Source organism: Gadus macrocephalus, chromosome 6 (assembly GCF_031168955.1).
Source record: "Gadus macrocephalus chromosome 6, ASM3116895v1".
Lineage (NCBI taxonomy): Eukaryota > Metazoa > Chordata > Actinopteri > Gadiformes > Gadidae > Gadus > Gadus macrocephalus.
Genome location: NC_082387.1, coordinates 9,935,315 through 9,957,624, shown reverse-complemented (window position 1 = coordinate 9,957,624; position 22,310 = coordinate 9,935,315). Strand labels below are relative to the sequence as shown.

The 22,310-nt window shown below is 44.9% G+C and overlaps 1 protein-coding gene across 1 annotated transcript in view; it reads left to right on the top strand.

The window, feature by feature from the left end:
• Positions 1-22,310, top strand: part of cacna1ba (calcium channel, voltage-dependent, N type, alpha 1B subunit, a) — an 86,612-nt gene that overhangs the window by 24,778 nt on the left and 39,524 nt on the right. The window contains 8 exon segments of the mRNA XM_060053463.1: positions 9,712-9,815; positions 13,979-14,094; positions 14,578-14,667; positions 16,212-16,293; positions 17,697-17,917; positions 19,304-19,416; positions 20,727-20,839; positions 21,956-22,087. Coding sequence (XP_059909446.1) covers positions 9,712-9,815; positions 13,979-14,094; positions 14,578-14,667; positions 16,212-16,293; positions 17,697-17,917; positions 19,304-19,416; positions 20,727-20,839; positions 21,956-22,087 — 971 coding nt within the window.

The window sequence follows — 22,310 nt, the reverse complement described above, 5'->3', positions numbered from 1 at the left end:
AAACAAACACACACACACACACTCATACATACAAGCACACACATGAACACACAGACATACACGCTGCAGTCCTTGGGGGAGTGGGGGTGATTTGAGGCAGAGAGGAGAACATGCTGTGTCTCCCAGGAAGATGAGTCACTCACAAACACACACACACACACACACACACACACACACACACACACACACACACACACACACACACACACACACACACACACACACACACTCACAAACACACAAACACGCACACACACACACGCACGCACACACACACACACACACACACACACACACACACACACACACACACACACACACACACACACACACACACACACACACACACACACACACACACACACACTCACAAACACACCCAAACACACACACACACTCCCATTAGTAACAAACCAGGCAGTCCCCTTCCAGTGTACTATACAGATACAGGTCTGATCCCCTTTAGTACTGTAGAGCTGTAATATACAAGCCGTCCGTTGGACAATAAAACTGGGAATACTCTGGTCTGGTCTGTTGTTTTCCAGTATCGTCTGGTCTGGTATAGGCTGGTATAGTCTGGTCTGGTTGGTATGGTGTTTTCCAGTATGGTCCGGTCTGCTCTGGTCTGGTTGGTATGGTGTTTTCCAGTATGGTCTGGTCTGGTCTGGTCTGGTTGGTATGGTGTTTTCCAGTATGGTCTGGTCTGGTCTGGTCTGGTTGGTATGGTGTTTTCCAGTATGGTCTGTTCTGGTCTGGTCTGGTTGGTATGGTGTTTTCCAGTATGGTCCGGTCTGGTCTGGTCTGGTTGGTATGGTGTTTTCCAGTATGGTCCGGTCTGGTCTGGTCTGGTTGGTATGGTGTTTTCCAGTATGGTCCGGTCTGGTCTGGTCTGGTTGGTATGGTGTTTTCCAGTATGGTCCGGTCTGGTCTGGTCGGTATGGTGTTTTCCAGTATGGTCCGGTCTGGTCTGGTCTGGTTGGTATGGTGTTTTCCAGTATGGTCCGGTCTGGTCTGGTCTGGTTGCTATTGTGTTTTCCAGTATGGTCCGGTCTGGTCTGGTCTGGTTGGTATGGTGTTTTCCAGTATGGTCTGGTCTGGTCTGGTCTGGTCTGGTCTGGTCTGGTCTGGTCTGGTCTGGCAGCAAAATAAAATAGAAATACATAACATCACTCCAACATTTGCATATGGCATCGCAGTGGAGATATAATGAATAATAAATAAATAAATGGTTTATGACTTAATGGCTCTACTTGGAGGAGCTGGTGGATCTAGATATGTGTGTGTTTTTTGTTTTTTTTCAAGATTGAGAGCGACAGAGAGAGAAGAGGAAAGTGAGAGTGAGTGAAACGAGGGGGGAGGGGAACGAGGGAGAAAAGAGGGCATGGGCGAGAGAAGTGGGAGAGGTAGATCAATAGCTGTTTGGTTGCTAAGTGCTAGAAGGCGAGGAGGAAGGGGAGGAGGTGGTGGGGAGGCTGGGACTGATGGAGTGGGGGAGGGGCCCGTTGTTGTACAATATGAGATAATTGTTTCCACTGCGCGCTGGTAGAGTGAGTCAGGTGCACACAGTGTAAAATAAATAAATAAAGAACAAATTCATGCACAACGCACAGAAGGTGCAGAGGGATCCGAGTGGAGCAGACTGCGTTGATGTTTGCTCTCCGGCGACAGAGCGCTGAATACACCTGGAGTGACCCGTCTGACTCACACACACGTGCACGCACACACACACACACACACACACTGACAACAGCATGACACAACTAGACACACATGCGCACAAAGGCACACAAAAGTAGGCAGCATGCACGCACAGGCATACACACACGCACACACACATTGTTAAAGACCATTGGTTTTGGACTGTCTTTATTGAATTTTTTCTTTGTGTATATATGTGATAATTGTTTTTGAAGGTACTATTACATGGTGGCAACACCAATACACGTGCACATACCGTACATGAGCATGAAGTATAACACGAAAAGTCACAGTACTTATTTCCATCATGGTTCTTGTTGTAATTGTGGTTGTGATCCTTTACTGATCCCAATGATGTCTGTTCTGTAAGCTCCGCCCATTAGGACCTTCACGCCCTCCCAGAATGCCTCACTGCGGCAGGTGACAGCAAAATAAGAGATTCAGAATCACAGTAGAAGTACAATAGAATCACAGCAGTACAATAACAGTAGAATCACATTGGAACAGTAGAATCGTAACTATATAATCATAACATTATAATCGTAACAGTATTATCGCAGTAGAAGAGTGGTAGAATCACAGAAGAATCAGAGGAGAATCAAAGGAGAATCACAATACATTGAAAGCATTATCAAATAAAAGAATAACCGAAACGCAATATTATCATACTAGGATCATTATCGATCTACAGCACATATACACGATTAATAGTTCTTGATGCCATCACAGCTCATCGTCTATCTGCGTTCTGAGTGAAATATTTAGCTCCCCACTCAGCTCAGCTGGTCCCAGAGGTACCAGCTGTGTTTTTGTCATCACACTGGCAAATCGTACGCTCACCCGTCATTTGCACACCCTTGTGGTTGGCATATCGATCAGTAGGTTAGCGGGGACATGCCAAGGAAAAGTTGATCACGGCAGCTTTCAGTGGTTGATTAGTGCGTCCAGATCAATTAATGTGATCTTAATACTGGTACAAATAAACTTTAAAAGCTGTATGCACACACACACACACACACACACACACACACACACACACACACACACACACACACACACACACACACACACACACACACACACACACACACACACACAGACAGACACACTCATTATACAATGACACAGCACATATATTCATTTTCCCTTCATGACATTCTGGGAAATTAAAATCCCCCCAAAAATTAGCTTTTGAATATCCCACTTTTTGAAGGTTTTATTAATAAGGAGCAGTACTCTCCTGATAAAAAAGGAACGGTTCTAATTATGTAAATTGGCTGCGAGACGACTCAGTTTAGTCGTTGAGTGAATAGAACAGCTAGGCCAGGCTAGAGTGAGTCCATGATGTCCCCTCGATGTTCAGTTGATTATTTTTGTCAGCCGTCTATGATCTCTATTGCTTTAGGTTTTGAACCTGTTGTCTCTGTCTTACCTGCTATGATGAATAATGAATAACGCTATGATGACGGGCCGGAGGGGAGCTATTTCCTTTGGTCTTTCTCTCTCTCTCTTGTCTCCCTCTCTCTGTCTCCCCACCCCTGTCTCTATCACACCTCTCTCTGCTTCTCTCTCTTTCTAGCCTGATTTCTTGCTCTTGCACACACACGCATGCACGCACGCACACACACGCACATGCACATGCCCACACACTACTCTCTGTCACACATTTCACACTCTCCAAGTCTCCCCTTAATCATACTCTGTAGCTATCTATCCAACTCACTCTCTCCCTCTCTCTCTCTTTTACTGCTGCTGTCTATCAACCTTCTTTAAGTCCTGAGAGAGCTTCGGGTTAAAGGGTGTCGGATAATGTGGGTGCCCTGGGAAGCCCTTTGAGACTGGACCTGTGATTAAGGGCTGACCTGATTAGGTTGCCCTGACTTGACTTGAAAAGTTACTGTACAAATTGCTCAGCAGACAGTGCTACACGCTACTCAAATGACACAGTTGGATTCTGCAATGTTGATAGCAGGTGTTGATCCGTAACCGCTTAAGATAATTGTTATGCACAAAATACTATTGATAAAACCTCCTTCCTGAAGCCTCAGCTATGCCTGGAATAGTATGATATAAATAGATATATTGTGATATAATAAGATATGGTAATAGTACTTTGGGGAATGTGGGTTTCACAGCAGAAAATGCAGCCCAGTAGTAAAAATGAATGAGATAGACTAAATAATTAAACCATAGTAAAAAAATGTAAACCATGCTTCCCTTGACTCTCTCTGAGATATGAATCATTTATACATATGTACATAGACGTATTCTGGGTCCCGTGAAGCCTGATACAGTCTGGTCTATCATCCTTAAGCAACACACATCTTGAGTCTGCTATGTTAGAAGTGATTAGATGATAGATGAACAGTTCTAACGCCAGTAAGTGTTCAGATCTTGAGTAGAGCTGTCCAAAATAAAGACCAAAGGAAAACAACCGAAGGGTTAGTAGCCCTCTTGGCTGCATATTGTTATGACCGAGCATAAACCCGTCTGCCTTTGATTCTTTATCACTGCAAAGCTTACTATGCACTCACGCTTGTGCACGTGCACGCACGCGCAAACACACGCACGCACGCACGCACGCACGCACACACACACGCACACACACACACGCACACACACACGCACACGCACACGCACAGACACAGACACAGAAAAACACACACACATTTAGCCGTAATATCATGGCCTGGCTGGCAGGGGATGGGAGCTGGCAGTGGTGGTCGGGGGTTTGTCTCCTGTGATGATGTATTGATCACTTTCAGCCCCATTAATATCTCAGTTGAGTCATAGTGAAGATTACTGTAGAATCACAGCGACCATCAGCCAATTTGACATCTCGGATCACAAAACCAGATGACCCGTAGTTTTTGCACATCCATTCATCACTTCTGTGAACCCCTCCCTACCCCGTCTGCGAGTCTCTCCCTGTGCCAGTCAGTCTGTGGGCCAGCCAGTCTGTCTGTCTGTCTGTCAGTCTCTCTGGCTCCTAAGTTATTTTGGAAGGCGGTGGTCAAGTTTGGTCGTGCCTGGGGAAGCGCTTGGATATTAAACCCCTCCTCCTCCACCGCCAACACTCATAAAAGTTTGTCTTCATCCCATAGCTATATCAGTCTTTAATAACCATGTCTGCTACTACGCCGGTCAGGGGGCTGCAGGGCTGACCCGCTGGCGGACCGCTGATTAACGGCCCCAAGGGAGCCATGGCAGGTTAATGTAGCGACTCCTGTCACCAACACTCCTCTCAGCAGAGGGCCACAGTCTCTCCTCCTCCGCCTCCTCTCTTTGCCTTTTCTTCTCCTCCTCCGCCTCCTCTTTACCTCGTCTACTCATATCCTCCCCTTCTCCTCTCCTCCTCCTCCCCTACTCCTCTCCCTGCCTCCTTCTCTCCACCCCTCTCATCCTCTCATCTCCTCATCTCCCCCTCTTTCTCCTCTCCGCCTCCTCCCCTCTCCTCCTCTCCTACTCCTCTCCCTGCCTCCTCCTCGCCTTATTCTCCTCTTCTCCCCCTTTCCTCTCCTCTACTCCCTCCTCTCCTACTCCTCTCCCTGCCTCCTCCTCGCCTCATCTCCTCCTCTCCCCCTCTCCTCCTCTCCTCTCCTCTCCTCTCCTCTCCTCTCCTCTCCTCTCCTCTCCTCTCCTCTCCTCTCTTCCTCTCCTACTCCTCTCCCTGCCTCCTCCTTGCCTCATCTCCTCCTCTCCCCCTCTCCTCCTCTCCTCTCCTCTCTTCCTCTCCTACTCCTCTCCCTGCCTCCTCCTCACCTCATCTCCTCCTCTCCCCCACTCCTCTCCTCTCTTCCTCCTCTTGAATGCCCTCTCATGTATGTAGACCCCACTGCCACCTCTGCATCGTGACTTACTTTCTCCGCCTACGCCTGCTTTCACTCTCTCGCTTCTTCCACGTTCAACCTGACCCCCACAAAACTTTATGAAACACTTAGGTTGTTGTTTTACTGTATTTTAGGACCATTGTTATTGAAGACAATTCTAGTTACAATAAATGACCAGCGGGAGAAGCTATTTAAACGTCAAGAAGCATCAGTTGATCATATATTATAAGGGTAAGCGTATCACATAATACACTGTGATTACACTATTACAGTTAAGACCTTATACGGCAAGAACCTCGAACGAGAAATAAGTTATAATCGCAAGAGAACAGTCCCTTAAAGCAAATCCATGTGAAACATGTAAATGATGAATCTTGTAATCTTGTTAATGAGAGAAGATGTACATGATAGTGCCTGGCATTGTATTGATCTTTCTATAGATTAGAGACCAATGGATGCCTTCTTTCTTTAATTTGCTCCTTCTTTCTTTCTTTCTTTCTTTCTTTCTTTCTTTCTTTCTTTCTTTCTTTCTTTCTTTCTTTCTTTCTTTCTTTCTTTCTTTCTTTCTTTCTTTCTTTCTTTCTTTCTTTCTTTCCTTCTTTCTTACTCTCACTTATTCATTTGTTTTGTTCTTGCTTGCTTTCTCTCTGGCTCTGTGTCTTTCGATGGAGACGGTTTGTGTACTAATAGAGTGTGTTTGCCATCGCAGCGGACGTGTGCGTTAACAGCGTGGATTGTAGTCTGAATACTACACTACTACTGCTACCAGGAGGTGATAGGTGAGGCTCTGCCAGTGGATTACTGGCAGAGCCTCACCTATCTCTTCCTGGTAGCAGTACGGGGGTGAGGGCAGTAGTTCTCTCTGGCCCAAACCCAACTTGTGTGGCCAACGAGAGACCTGTGCTGTACAAACTGTATTTGCCCCTGACTCTGATTCCTGTGAGTTTCTGCTATGGATTTGGCAGAGAACCTATGGCAGTTTTGGCCGTTCAGAGGCATTCATACCTATTATGGAAGCTCTGATTGACTCGGACGCCAGATGCCTCTTCCCATGCAACTGTTGCCAGGCAACGGTGTCTTGAAGAGAGGCCATGCCGGACCCTCTATGTTTTTTTGGCTGTTTTCTAACAAGAACACGTTAATGTGTCGATTCAGAGCACCTAATTGATCCCGAGGGAAATTATTTCTGCTTTGCTCAATATTATAATAATACTAAATAAAAAAGAGAAAAATGTATAAAGTATAGTGTTATCAATCTCTTAATATGGATATACAAGGATATACAAGAATGATCATACAATGAACATACAATGCATGAAAACATCTTGGTTCTCTCCCATCCCCCCCCCCCCCCCCCACCCACTGCTTCTGCGAAAAGCCTTTTATATTGCTCCACTTTCCCCTGCTCCCAACCAACCAGCAAACAAAGCCGTAATACTGCGATGCTCTTGGCGTGTAACCCTCTGCTGAGGAGGCCAGACAGCCTCCCTGGCAGCTGACCACAGCTGGCTGATGTTTGCCTTTCCCATTAAGTGGAGCTGGGCGTGCCCTCCGCCCAGCCTGCTCTGGCCTAATGTTCTCGGAGCCCTCTGGAGTGCTGGCCAGGCAGACATTTAGGCTGGATTTAATTAAAGCTCTCTCTGTTATCTCCTGTGCCGGGGCGCACTTAAACCCTTCCATGTTTGAATCTTGTGAAATGAAAGCAAAGGGAGAAAAGAGAAACATTTGGACGGTGCGATCTGAAACAGGATCTGTCGGTTGGAGGAGCTGCTCTCTGACCAATGTGGAGCTCTCTGTATCTCTCTCCGATGGGAGCCAACCGGCTCTCCCTAACAACAGAAAACACCTGTTCTCCATCGGGCTAATAAATGACTATCTTTAAAAGATAAGGATTATAAACGCTGTGATCCCTCAGAGACGACAATTAGCAAATATGTCAAGCGCAGATAAAATGTAAAAGAGTATGTTCTAAAAAAGAAAAAGAGATTTCAACAATGCGTATAAAAAGAATCAGCAGGCTGCAAATGCCCTAATTGGCCTCATCTCTGGCAATGAATGAGGTAAACAGGCGTGCACACACACAGACACACGGCTGGACTAGCGGCTGGGTCGAGGAACAGAAACCGAGTCCAATAGAGAGAGGGAAGACGAGGGGATTTAATCTCATTCTAACAGCCACACCCCTGGGCTCCCTCAGCCTCTGCCTCGATGTCTTTCTCTATGTCTCTCATTCTATTACTCTCTCTTTTTCTGTCGTTTTATCTCTCCTTTACACTCGTCAGAGATCAATCCATCCAATAGCTGTACAATTTTCACAATAAGAAACAAAGACAGCACATATTCACACACTCACACGCACACGTACACATGCCCGTACGCATGCATGTACATGCACAGACAGACACGCACACACACACACACACAAGCCTTTTTCTCATTGGTTGTTATCATTTCCAAAGGGAGCCATTGATTTTTCTATTAGAGCAAGAGCAGGGCAGAGAGATGATACAGGCGGAGAGATATTCATTTCAGCTTGGGTGTTGTTTTATACAGTCTGTGAGTGTTAAACTAAAGCTTTTGTTCAGCTTCACAGCTTAAAACACCTAACTGAAAAAGAGACGCACAAATGAAAATTAGAAACACAACTGAACACTAAGAAAAATAGCCACACAACTGTTAACTAGCCACACAACTATTAAATAGCTATACAACAGAGAGCTAAACACATAATTGAATTGAATTGCTGAAAACTAGCTACTTAACTGAAAGAAAGCTATTCAAACCCAGCTAAACTAGCAATGCGACTGAAAATGTGTATTTTAAGCTATTTAAACACCCCTCTCCTAATATAAAAAGGTTAGCCATTTACAGTTGGGATGGTTCTTCAAACGTAAACAAAGGATTGATTAACTTCACTTATATTTTTTATTATGAAATATATATTTTTTTATAACTTGATTTTACCTTGGTGTAACGTTAAGTGCTGTAAAAAAATGATCAGCACCACTCACTTTGACTCATTCTCAAGATAACAGAGGATTTGTGGGTAATTTAATTTTCTTATTATCTGGCTTATTAATGTAATTTAATGTGTATTCTGTCTGTATGAGCCGGAAGAAGCCACAGGACTCATATCAGGGATTCGCCATTAAATGTATCTAGAAAAATCCGATCACAATAAATGATTCCAGGAAAATAGCTTGTTATGTAAAGATAATGATACATTTGTGTAATTAACAATTGAATCATCACACATAGAATACTAAGAGTACAAAAGTCTGTACTTAATTTTCATTGTTAGGATTATTTTATTATTCATTGTGTTAATAATAACGCTTATAAGCAGCATTAGCAGTAACAGATGTACTAACAGTGTTATTCAGATTGCAATATCCCCTGCTCTACAACATTATTTTTTCAAGTGGGATGTGGTCCTGGTTCAGCATCATAAATGTTTCCTGGAACAATTCCTATTAACGAATCACAATCCGCTGATGTTATTAGAATCCGGAACAATCACCCTATCTGTGTTCACATGAGCTTCCCATATTCATACACTGAGTTTATCCACACCTAACCACCCAACAACCTAACCCTTTAACACTAACGATTAATCTTCCATCCGTAACCCTCTAATCCTTACATAACCCTTAACCCCTTAAATCGAACTCCTTAGCCCCACCGCTCACCTAACCCCTAACCCTAACAGTTTAACTCGCTTACTACAACCCCTAACCATCCAACATTACATGCTTACCTTATCCGCCTAAATGACTAAGCCAATCCTAGCCCTAAACCCTAGCCCCAACCCCCATAGCCCCAGGTCACTTGCAAACTAGGACCTCTAAATTGACCTCTAAAGTTCAGTTCACTTCAGTTTGAAGGACGATCTGTCTCACAGGTATAAATGGTATTGCGCTTCGTCTACTGTGCGTATTCCAACTTTGAATTTTGAATTTGTTTACTTTATTGCTTCTGTGACTCACTGGATTATATCATAACTTAATGTGTGTGTGTGTGTGTGTGTGTGTGTGTGTGTGTGTGTGTGTGTGTGTGTGTGTGTGTGTGTGTGTGTGTGTGTGTGTGTGTGTGTGTGTGTGTGTGTGTGTGTGTGTGTGTGTGTGTGCGCGTGTGTGTGTGCGTTCGCGCGCGTGCGTGCGTGCGTGTGTGTGTGTGTCTGTAGGCCAACGATGCCTCTGGGAACACGTGGAACTGGCTCTACTTCATTCCACTGATCATCATCGGGTCGTTCTTCATGCTGAACCTGGTGCTGGGGGTCCTGTCTGGGTGAGTACACACTTGTCTTTCTACAGAAACCCTCTGCTAATGGACTGAGTGAACACATGGTGCCTGATGGTCTTGATGTTTGTGGTCTTGGTGCTAGGGACTTGGTGTGGGGGGTCTTGCTGCTATAGGGTGTTGCGGCTGGAGGGTCGGGGTGCTTGGGTCTTGGTGTTGGGGCATGGTGTTGGGCTGGGGGGGGGGGGGGGGGGGGGGGCTGGGTTCTAGGGGGAGTTGTAGGGGGGGCTCTGTGGTGTTGGGGTCCTTTTGCTAGGGATTTTGAGGTGTTGGAGGACTAAGGGATAGAGGGGATAGAGATGCTAGGTGGGTCTCAGTGTTGGGGGTCTTGGTCTTGGTGGTCTTAATGCCAGGGGGGCTGGGTGCTCGGGTCTTTGTTTGGGGGGGTCTTGGTGTTGGTGGGCTCTTGGGTACGGGTTTATGGGTGTTGGAGGTCTTAGGGATAGTTGGGCTTTGGTGTGGGGGGGGGGGGTCTTTGTCTTTGTCGTCTTAGTGCCGGGGGGACCTGGGTGATAGGTTATTTGTGCCATGGGGGTCTGGCTGCTAGGGTCTTTGGTGTGGGGGGGTCTAGGTGTTTGTGTTCTTGAAGCTCGGGGGGGTCTGGGAGTCTGTTTGGTATTGCACAAAAGCCGTTATATTAGAGCCAGGCTTTCCCTCCAACAGAAAGTTGTGGCAAGGAACATCCTGCTCACTATACTTCTAAACACTAACATCCTTCTAAACCGGGTGTGAAACAAGAGTGAGATCTGCTAAATCCATACTTGGATAGAGCACAGACTAAACAATTTCAGACAGGACAGGATCAAGTTATATACCAGTTTCATAATTAAATGATCGAATATTCTATAAGGAATATTTGTAGTATTCCCCTATTCTTATCACATATCCAAATACTTATGGTATTACAAAAATCACGATGGAAACATGGTCCATGGCGACTATTCTGCACATCCCTAAAAAATGCAGATTTAACAGTCAAACGTGCATGCATGAGAATCCCACCGGCATGATTCGATTAAAATAGATCCATATTAGATAAGATTAGGCCATCATTATACTTGCATGCTAATCCAGTTTTCCTCACCTTTTCTGAGGACAACAAACTATCCAATACTTTGGTCGATATCAGCCAATTCTTTTTTGGTGCATGCACTTTGGTTTTAATCGCTTGACACACTTAAAGACATGCAGGCAAGCGCACACACACACACACACAGACATGCACACGCTCACACACTAACACACACAGACAAACACACACACACACACACACACACACACACACACACACACACACACACACACACACACACACACACACACACACACACACACACACACACACACACACACACATTCTGGGTGTGAATGAGGGCCAGAGGACTTCCTGTACACTACTGGTTTCCTAAATCGCAAGGAAGACAGTTCTCCTTTCCCCTTCTCAAGCCAATCGTCTCCCTTCCTGTGTCCTTTATACTGTCACAACGAAATTAAAGCCACCACTACTGAGAATGCACCCCAGCTAACATATTGCTTCTCCTATAGCTGGCAAAAACCTTATAAACCTTATAAGGCCTAGGCTGAATCACCACCCCCGGCATACATTATGTTCTGATAACGGAACATCCCAGAGTTACAAACAATGGTACTTTCCCAAGATTCCTGGGGAAATTTTAGCATTTCGTTTTTTGGAAACATCTGGTTGATTAGTTAGAAATCCCCTTTGTTGGTGATGATTGATTTCTGGTATAATAGGATAATAATCAATCAATGCGCTGCAAATCAGATGATTCATTGACAAAGCAAAAAAAATGATATGCTCAGTGCCGCGTACAAATATTTTTGTTTCATCTTATTAGGTATGATATAACCCAATAAAACGTTACTAATATGGAATCATTGTTTGCAACTGGTGTATTCTTCACTACTTGATGAGAGGGTTGCTACTCACAGTCGTTTGATCTCTGCTCTGGTAAGCGCTCCACAGTTGGTAGCCTTAGCGTCTCCTGTCTGGTGTTCGCCTTTTACAGGCCTTGCGTTGCATTGATTCAAACCCTGAAATGCATTTGACCAGAACCACTATAATACAAAAAAAATAGAAAGTAGATATATAATCAGAGGACGGTCAGTGTAGTGAGCAGCGGGGGCTGTAAGAGGGTCTGGCGCTCGCCTGGGGAGGTTAAAGGTCACTGATCCTGTGTGACGGGGGGCTGGGCTGTGCGCTGTGGGAGACCGGTTTCATGTCAGCTCTGAGAAAGGTCGCGATCCGAGCGACCCCCGGTACATGAGGCTATATCCCACGCTTCCCTCAACCCCATGACTCCCACACTCCCTCCACCTCCCCCTCTGGCCGCTCCCCCCCTGCCCGGCCCACCCCTGAGGCTGGGGTTTGGGGAAGGCTATTAGGCGGGTGGCCTGATGATTGGGAGGGGGTGTCATCGCTGGGGTGGGGGGGTTCGTTCAGCCGCCGTCAGACCGGTTTGAATGTTTGGAGGAATTGGAGGAATCTGGCCTGTTTTGATATTAAACATATGGACATATTGTTTGGACATGAAACATATATGGACACATTGTTTTTGATTTTGAACAAATGGACACAATGTTTCGGCATGAAAAATATGGACACATTGTTTTGAAATACAGTATATATTACTGAAGAGATTATTGCAGTACTGGCAGTCGTATGTACTACTGAAGATAGTATTGCAGTGCTGACAGTAGTATCTATTACTGAAGCTAGTGTTTTAGGGCTGACGGTAGTTTATATTATTTCAAGGTAGTATTGCAGTACTGATATATAGATTCCTAAAGGTAGTATTGCAGCATTGTCAGTATCTACTACTGAAGGTACAACGTAAAGATATCCCATCTATATATGTTTTGTAGTCGTATTCTTATTAATATTTGTTTGAATCTATTTTTTATCTAACAGTGGTCGTGTTCTACTTCTAATACATGATCCCATCTTATGTTATTGCAGTATACTGGCCATCACATAACAGTACTTGACAGTATGCCGTGTTCAGGGCTGCAGCCCAGCATGGGGACATGTTGCATGTTGCTGCGCTTGAATGTTGGAAAAGGTCAAGGCAAAGGTGTGTGGGTGTGTGTGTGTGTGTGTGTGGGGGGGGGGGGGGGGGCACCAAACGCACTCCCAGCAGGGAGCCTGTCCACTATGTGTTAGACATGGGGTCTGTAGCAGACATGGGCTCAGATCCCAGGGGGGTTGGAGGGGATGTGTGAAAAGCATGAAGTTCTCCAACCCCCCGGAATAGAAGCCGATTCCATTTTTGGAATAAACGTATTCAAGGTTTTGTTCATGCCCCCCTATGTTTCCTTCTCAGTGGTCTGTTGCAGTGTTGCGTGATATACAAATTAGAATGATGCTGCATTTGTGGATGTGTGGGTCTTTAAAATATGTATAGTGATGACCTAAAAGGGATTCCTTAATATATATTTTAAGGTACTATGTATGGCTGTTTGTCTGTAACAGCAGATCATTTGTTATATGTTGGTGATATCATCGAAGTCCCCCCCAAAAAATGCAATATTTGTGGCCCCCAGATACTGAATTATTCATTATTATTCTGATTTCCTTCACCTTTAAAAAGACCTTGTGTTGTGCAGGTTGGATTTGCTTGCATCATTCGTTGTTTGTTTATACATGTATCTATTACCATGTGTTTGTATTACATTTTTATTTTTTATTACAATGTGTGGAAAATGGATATAGTACTATGTTGACATCATTATATCAATATTGCCACTAACCTCTCTTTGCGTCTAATCAATCATTATTTATTCATAAATATATTGATAGATACCATGCGCACATACTGTACATACTATATAGTATACAATGGTGATGACTGTATACCTGTATACATGCATTTAAATGCATATGCTGCACACTATAGACATCGTCGTATACTCCATGAATAAGGATATTACTGTTGGGATGATTGTAGATCATTTTGCTTGCAAGGGAACCCCCTTCTGAAGTTTCCATAGGAACTGTTGAAGAGTGTGTGTGTGTGTGTGTGTGTGTGTCAGTTTTTTCTAGTAGTTGTAGTTGGCAGGCAGGGGAATCCTAGCTGGCACCACAGTCTATGGCTGGCTCTCAAACTGTGTTGTGTTTTGTGTGCGAGCAGGGAGTTTGCCAAGGAGAGGGAGCGAGTGGAGAAGAGACAGGAGTTCCTAAAGCTGAGGAGACAGCAGCAGATAGAGAGAGAGCTCACTGGCTACCTGGAGTGGATCTGTAGAGCAGGTTGGTACCTGTCTTACCCTCTACCTATCTCACACTCTACCTGTCCCATCCTCTTCCTTTCTCACGCTTTACATGTCTCAGACAATAGCTGTCTCCACCTTTACCTGTCTCACAAACTACCTGTCTCACCCTCCACCTGTGTCACACACTGCCTGCCCCACTCTCTACCTGTCTTATTATTTCAACCTGCTTTCTCACCATTGCCCTGTCTCAACCTCAGACTGTCTTACCCTCCACCTGTCTCACCCTCTACCTGCTGTCTCACCCTCTTCCAGTCTCACCGTCTACCTGTCTTACCCTTTACCCTGCTGTCTCATCCTCTCCTTGTCTCACAAAATATGAGTTTTACCATATATCTGGGTCACAGACTACCTGTCTCAGCCTTTACCTGTCTCAACTTCCTCTCTATCAACTGTCCAAATCCTCATGTGATGGAGGGCAGAATGAGGGGAGATGACTCCTTGTTGTTTTCTCCCCCTGCAGAGGAGGTGATGCTGGCAGAAGAGGACAAGAACGCGGAGGAGAAGTCTCCGCTGGACGGGGCGTGGTACAAGAGGAAGCACAACAACTCAGGTCAGAGGTCAAAGGCCAACGGCCAAAGTCGAAGGTCAGGGACAATTGAACGGAAGCCGATTTCACAATGAAATGTTTTTTCTCTTGTTCTCATTAAAATGATTTATTACATAATATATATATAGATATATTTAATATATATTTGGATATATTTATGGATACATATACTATATTATTATTTTATTACACGGCTCTTCTCAATGCTGTGGAACGGTTCGTTGACTTGCATGGGCCTTCACAACTTCCGGCGGTGAATTATTTTTTGATAATTCACCGTTGCTAAGCATGTAATATCCGCTGTCAAGGAAAGTGGACTTTTTGCCTCTGATTCACGTCTTTGGTACCCCTCCGCAAGTAGTCTGGTAACTTATCAACCTCAGCGTATTCGGTTGCTAAGCGACGTCAACGTCTATGGCAGACTATTTCTCTGCTGATCAACACTACGATGGTAATTGTAAAAAGATTTTTTCGTTTTGGCAAGTAGGCGTGTATTAAGCGGGATAATGTATAGAACATCGTCGGTTATTATCGGAAATAAGACCCTTCAGGGCGAAGCAAGACTTGTCGTGGCTTATTTTCCCGATAATGATCGGCGTTCTATGCATTATCCCTTACATATTATTAAATAATTTATATTATCTTCTTCTTAATCAATGTTATGTATTTAAGTCTTTAAGATGTCAGTGATACAATAGCATAACACATATTGGCCCGGTTAACACAAGAGACATTTATAGATTCTTCCATCGTTTACTTTATTTCAAATATATTTATATCATTTTGTGTGAACGAATCAGGTCAAATAAAACAGTGACATAAAATGTAAGAAATTGTTTGTAATAAGTTTAGATTCCTAGATCTGTAGGCATCCATGACCAGATGGTATTGATACAATATCCATGGTACTGAATTTCTTCGATATAAAATGCTAATCTTTATATCTAATGAAATGATAAGAAAGTCGGTTGGTGATAATAGAGCTTTCTGTATGGCGGTCGCCTGCTGTCTTCAGTGAAAACTTCCTGACATGTCTCTGTCTCTGCATGAGGCTGCACACTGAGCTGGGGGGGGGGGCTAATGTCTGTCTGTGTGTGTGTGTGGGTGTGTGTGTGTGTGTGGGTGTGTGTGTGTGTGTGTGTGTGAGAGAGAGAGTCGAGAGAGAGACGGGGAGAGAGAGTGAGTGTTCCCTCTGCCTCTTGCTATAAGCGTAGAGAGAGAGTGTGTGCTTGAGACGTATAATGAGATTATGACCTCAGCAGGGTTCAGACCAGGGGTTCGGACAAACGAGTTGGAGTCTGAGGACCCACGCACGCACCCACACACGCACGCAAGCACGCACACACACACACACTCATACACACACACCCACACACAGACAACTCTCTTTATGAAAGGTTTTAAGGTCATCTTCCTTCCAGCTATTGTAAAGTCTAAGAATTTAATGATAAAGTAAAAGAAACAAGGGAGGTTCATAACAAAAGCTCCCTGAGACTCTGGTCAGATATATGTAAGGGAATGCTGTCGGTGTGTTTCCCTTTCCACAGTGCTGAAGAGAGGAAAGAAGAGTAAGAATGAGCTGATCAACGCAGAGGAAGGGGAAGACCACTTCACTGACATATCTTCTGTTGGTGAGAACAGCTACACCCCTACAGCCTCACCTATACCTCCGCACTGCACTCACAGCCCTACTCATCCACCTCCACCTCCACACTGCACTCACACCCCTACTCATCCACCTCCACCTCCACACTGCACTCACACCCCTACTCATCCACCTCCACCTCCACACTGCACTCACACCCCTACTCATCCACCTCCACCTCCACACTGCACTCACACCCCTACTCATCCACCTCCACCTCCACACTGCACTCAAACCCCTACTCATTCATCTACACCTCCACACTGACTGCACCTGCACTGCTACATATCTACCTACACCTACACCCCTACACATCCGACTCCACACTCACCTACAGCCCTCCACATCCGCATCCACATCCACCTATACCTCTACCCTGCACTCATACCCCTACACATCCACCTACAGCTCTACACTGCACCTAAACATCTACCACCACTTACATCACCCCGGCCAAGAACACTACACTTTCTGGGTCGTAACAAGTCTAACAGAAAGGAACGAAAGAAAGAAAGAAAGAAAGAAAGAAAGAAAGAAAGGAACGAAAGAAAGAAAGAAAGAAAGAAAGAAAGAAAGAAAGAAAGAAAGAAAGAAAAAATAACTAAAGACAAAAACACAGACACAGAACACAAACAGAACAGACAGAGGGTAGGCTAGCCCAGGGCCCAGAGTTGGGGGGTTCTTTGTAATAGAAATAGAACAGGAAATGATGTTCTCCGGTCTTCCTGTGGCAATAACGAGGCACTAATTAAACAATCTTTCTCCCCCCTTCGCCCTCACTTGACATTTATGAGTTATTTAAGTTGGAGAAAGTTTAATATAGACCCAGGCTGAGGGGACATGGAGAGGGGACAGGGGCGGGAGGAGAAAGAGAGCGAGAGGGGGGGGGGGGGGGGGGGGCTGAGGAAGAGAGATAAAATAGGAGAGATGGAGATGAAACTTGTCAGAGGAGGAGTTAATAATAGTACAGCTGGACCATTCATCCTCACTCCTCATTACCCAGTTTGGTGTCTGCTCTGCAACATGGAGGAGTATCCCTGTTGCATATGCATACACTGTAATATGCAGGGATGTGTTACATACTGGGATGTGATACATACTGTAAGATGTTCCATACAGGGATGGGTTACATACTGTAATCTGTAACATACTGGGATACAACTCCCCCCCCTTTGGTCTGCCATTTCTGAACCTGATATAAAAAGTTAAAGAAGATGCATAGATAAATAAATGCTGGCTTTAGCTAACACTCGTATAGCTCAGTCTCTGTTACGGCACAGATGAAAACAGAAATGCCTCAATTGAAATGCTGTGACTTTATCGCCTGTTTTTTTCGTCTTTCTCTTTCTCTCTTTTCTCTCTTGTGCCGTTTCTCTTTCCTGCCAACTGCCCCCCCAGGGTCTCCGTTCGCGCGGGCCAGCCTGAAGAGCGCCAAGATGGAGTCGTCGTCGTACTTCCGTCGGAAAGAGAAGCGTCTGCGCTTCACCATCCGCAGGCTGGTCAAGGCCCAGAGCTTCTACTGGACCGTGCTGTGTCTGGTGGGCCTCAACACGCTGTGCGTGGCCATCGTCCACTACGAGCAGCCCTACTGGCTCACCTACGCCCTGTGTGAGTGCATGGACGGGCTGGGGCCAGGAGTCGTGAGAGGAATGATAACATGGTTTTACTACCTCCGCTGGTCCCCGCTGTGTCTCTTAGTGGTCTTCACGGAGCTAATTCTGCGTTCGGTCATGGTTATTAAATCTCTTCACTTTCAATTTGAAGTGGATCCATTGCAAGACATATACAGTATGCAGTGATATAACACAGTTTTGTTTGGATATCATCCCATGGGTCAGTCATAAAAAAGAGTCTCAAAGATTTGAAATGTTCAAAGTTCTGTAGTTGCATTTTGGGTCTTAAGTTATTGTCTGCTAACATCTGCTAACTTTCCTATTGAAGATAGACAAAATCAATATGGGCAATATGTCTCGCAACATTTATAGCTGTACACCAGTAAGCCAATGGATGTGTGAGTTAATTAATCTGTTGCCCTAAGCAAAATGTACCTTTTATAACTGAATATATCACTGAAAAATGTACGTGCCTTTCCGTCAGAGTAAACACTGAGCAGCTCTTCACTCATTGATGTCAAGATTTAGAGAGATTTAGGAAACATGACAATAAGTTGTGGATCTGGGATGCGAAAAGGGCATCTTGCCTTGACAAGCAATTGTTTAGGTTTAAGAGTGGTGGAGGTTTAGTGTTAGATTCAAACAGAAGGTGATGGTGATAAGTCAGCTTCATTGACTCTATCTTCTATTCTATTAATACACCTATAGCACCTCTGTGGTGGCCGGGAGCTAGTCGTTCCCACATCTGTCACATAGACTAACACACACACACACACACACACACACACACACACACACACACACACACACACACACACACACACACACACCTACACACGCACACACAGCCACTCTCACACTGCACACACACCTACACACACACACACAGCCACTCTCACACTGCACACACACCTACACACACACACACAGGCCACTCTCACACTGCACACACTAACACCGACACAGACTCACTAACACAATAAAGCGCTAACACACTCACACACAGACAATAGCGCACACGCATACAGGAGCGTTTCTGGAACTGTGTAAATATGCCAACAGTGCTAAATATACAGTGCAAGTATACATTTCACTCACCTGTCCCAAACACGCGCAGATGCACACACCCACACACACACATGCGCAAATACACAAAGTCAACACAACAACACAGCAGTGATTTGATGGGTGAGTCATGGGAATAATGTGTAATTGTTTCCTCAAACAACCGGCTACATCTGGGTCTATTTGCTCTGGAACCCAAGGTCTCAGCGGTCCACTCCAACAACCTGGCTCTGCTAGGCTGTTGGGGGGGGGGCAGATTAGGGTGGGCTTTCTCTATGTTTGACCTGGTCCTTGCCGTGGATCCCTTGTGTTGCAGACTTAGCAGAGTTTGTCTTCTTGGGGCTGTTCCTGACCGAGATGTCCATGAAGATGTACGGCCTTGGCCCCCGCAGCTACTTCCACTCCTCCTTCAACTGCTTCGACTTCGGGGTGAGAGCGTGAACCCACTAGGGCACCATAGCGGCTCGATAAGTGCCTCAAAGATTTCCTCCTCCTACATTTCTATCTTTCTAGAAGCCTTGCGGCCTATCGTCCTCGTAAGACCTTTTCCCACAGCTGCGCAAGGCAGTTTTGCTGAGGACAATAAAACAGAGAATAAAAATGGCTCTTGCTCAACTTTTGTTACGCAACAAATGGCATTATAAGATCCGAGTCTGCATTAAAAAATACTCTGTTTCCCCCCCTTTTTGAGAGGGAACCGCAGGTTTATTTAAAGTTAAGGCAGCGTTCCAGTTCACTGCCAGAACCAGCGAGATTGGGCCTCTTTACAGCACTATGGCAGACTGAACTATACAGTCTAAGGGACCGGCCAGCCCACTCCTCCTCCTAGTTTAGATTGAAAACAAGGTGCTTCTATGTGCATTATTTATGGTAAAAAATAAAATAACAACTTTATTAATCCAAGATGAGACATGTGGCATTAGGAGAGAAGAAGTTAGGATTAAGATGGAAGGAAGGTAGAGAAAAAAGGAAGATGATATTATATGTTGTCTGTTTGTCTTCTTTCCTTGTTGTTTTGAAAACCATCATGCATTAAATTGCCCGTCGAGAGGCAAATTATGAATATTCGGTTGGGCTGAGTGGAATTCTCACAGGCTTGGTGGTCGGTATAAGGTCTAAAGCACACAGAGAGACACCTCAGCTCGAAGCTTCTTAAAGTCTTGTAGAGGCAGAATTAAATACAATACTTCTCGGTTTGGCTCCAGCTAAGCCCTTTTGAGGCCTGTTTAAATAGATCCAACCCCCACCTACACACACACACACACACACACACACACACACACACACACACACACACACACACACACACACACACACACACACACACACACACACACACACACACACACACACACACACACACACACACAGTAAAACATGCACGGTCATACACACCTACACAGATACACAGTAAAACACACAGGCACACACCCACGCTCTGACATATTTATCATACACAAAAAAAGCAACATGAATTCACCACAATACTTTTGGGGGAGACTGACGTGAGTGTGTGTTTGCCTGTGTGTATGTGTGTGTGTGTGTGTGTGTGTGTGTGTGTGTGCCTGTGTTTGCCTGTGTGTACGTGTGTGTGTGTGTGTGTGTGTGTGTGTGTGTGTGTGTGTGTGTGTGTGTGTGTGTGTGTGTGTGTGTGTGTGTGTGTGTGTGTGTGTGTGTGTGTGTGTGTGTGTGTGTGTGTGTGCCTGTGTCTGCCTGTGTGTGTGTGTGTGTGTTTGCAGGTGATCATCGGCAGTATCTTCGAGGTCATCTGGGCGGCCATCAAACCTGGTGCATCGTTTGGCATCAGTGTCCTGAGGGCACTGAGACTGCTTCGCATATTTAAGGTCACCAAGTGAGTGTTTCAATCGCACAAAGGACAATAACATGGGAGTCAAAAGATTAGTCATCTAGTTAGGGCTATTTAAAAAAAGATATAGTCAAATAATATGAAGTCTAACATATTTAAATAATATAGATGAAGTCATAAAGTGAGTGGTATTTAAAGGGGACCTATTAGGCTTTTCGACTTTTATGACCTATAAACGTTGTAATAATGATTAATAGTCATGTTTAACCATACACAAAAAATGATATAGATTTTCGGGAAACTCTTCCTCTCATCTGGGCGCTTTCAGCCTTCTCTGTCAACGCTCGGTTTTGTCCTTCTCCACCCCCTCGCCCCCCTCCTGCCAACCCAACTCCGTTATGATTGGTTACCTTCCTTGAAGCGCGCGCGCGGGCAGATTTGACCAGGCATATGGGGGCGCGGCAGGAGTGCCTCTACGCAGATGATTTCCCGGAAATGTGAACACGTGAATCGCAAACGTTGTCCCGAGTGTTTAGCGCTCTGCACAGCCACCTCAGACTGTCAGCAGGGAATACGTCGAAATGCATGTACGTCATTATTTGACACTTTAGTATGGTTAAACATGACTATCAATCATTATAACAACATTTATAGGTCATAAAAGTCGAAAAAGCATAATAGGTCCCCTTTAAATATTATATAGTAAAATAATACAGAATAAAGTAATATATATATGAAGTCACTGAGTGAATGGTTTTTTAATAAAACATCTCAAAGTTGCGTATGTTAAAATGATATATATTAAAGTTACCAAATAAGTGGTATTTTAATAATTAATGGATTATTATATTCAGTTTCATATTTTAAAAGTCATTGCATATAGCTCTCTTTTATAGGAACAGTTCTCTCTGATATGAACATATATGGATCTGTGTGTGTGTGTGTGTGTGTGTGTCTGTGTGTGTGCCTGTGTGTGTGCCTGTGTGTGTGTGTGTGTGTGTGTGTGTGTGTGTGTGTGTGTGTGTGTGTGTGTGTGTGTGTGTGTGTGTGTGCTTCTGTGTGTGTGTGTGTGTGTGTGTGTGTGTGTGTGTGTGTGTGTGTGTGTGTGTGTGTGTGTGTGTGTGTGTGTGTGTGTGTGTGTGTGTGTGTGTGTGTGTGCAGGTACTGGAACTCTCTGAGGAACCTTGTGGTGTCCCTGTTGAACTCGATGAAGTCCATCATCAGTCTGCTCTTCCTTCTCTTCCTCTTCATCGTGGTCTTCGCGCTCTTGGGAATGCAGCTGTTTGGAGGACAGTCAGTATCACCAGTACCTTGCCATGTCTCTTCATGATGACAGCCGTGTGTTTGAGATGCTGCACATTCCAAACGTTAGGCTGGTTAGATATATGCTGGTTCAATTGTACTGTGTTTAACCAGGTCTCAATCTGTCAGTCGCAGTCTCAGTCTCAGGCCCAATCCCATTTCTACCCCCTTCCCCCTTCCCCTTACCCCTTCAAAACAAGGGGGAGGGGTAAGG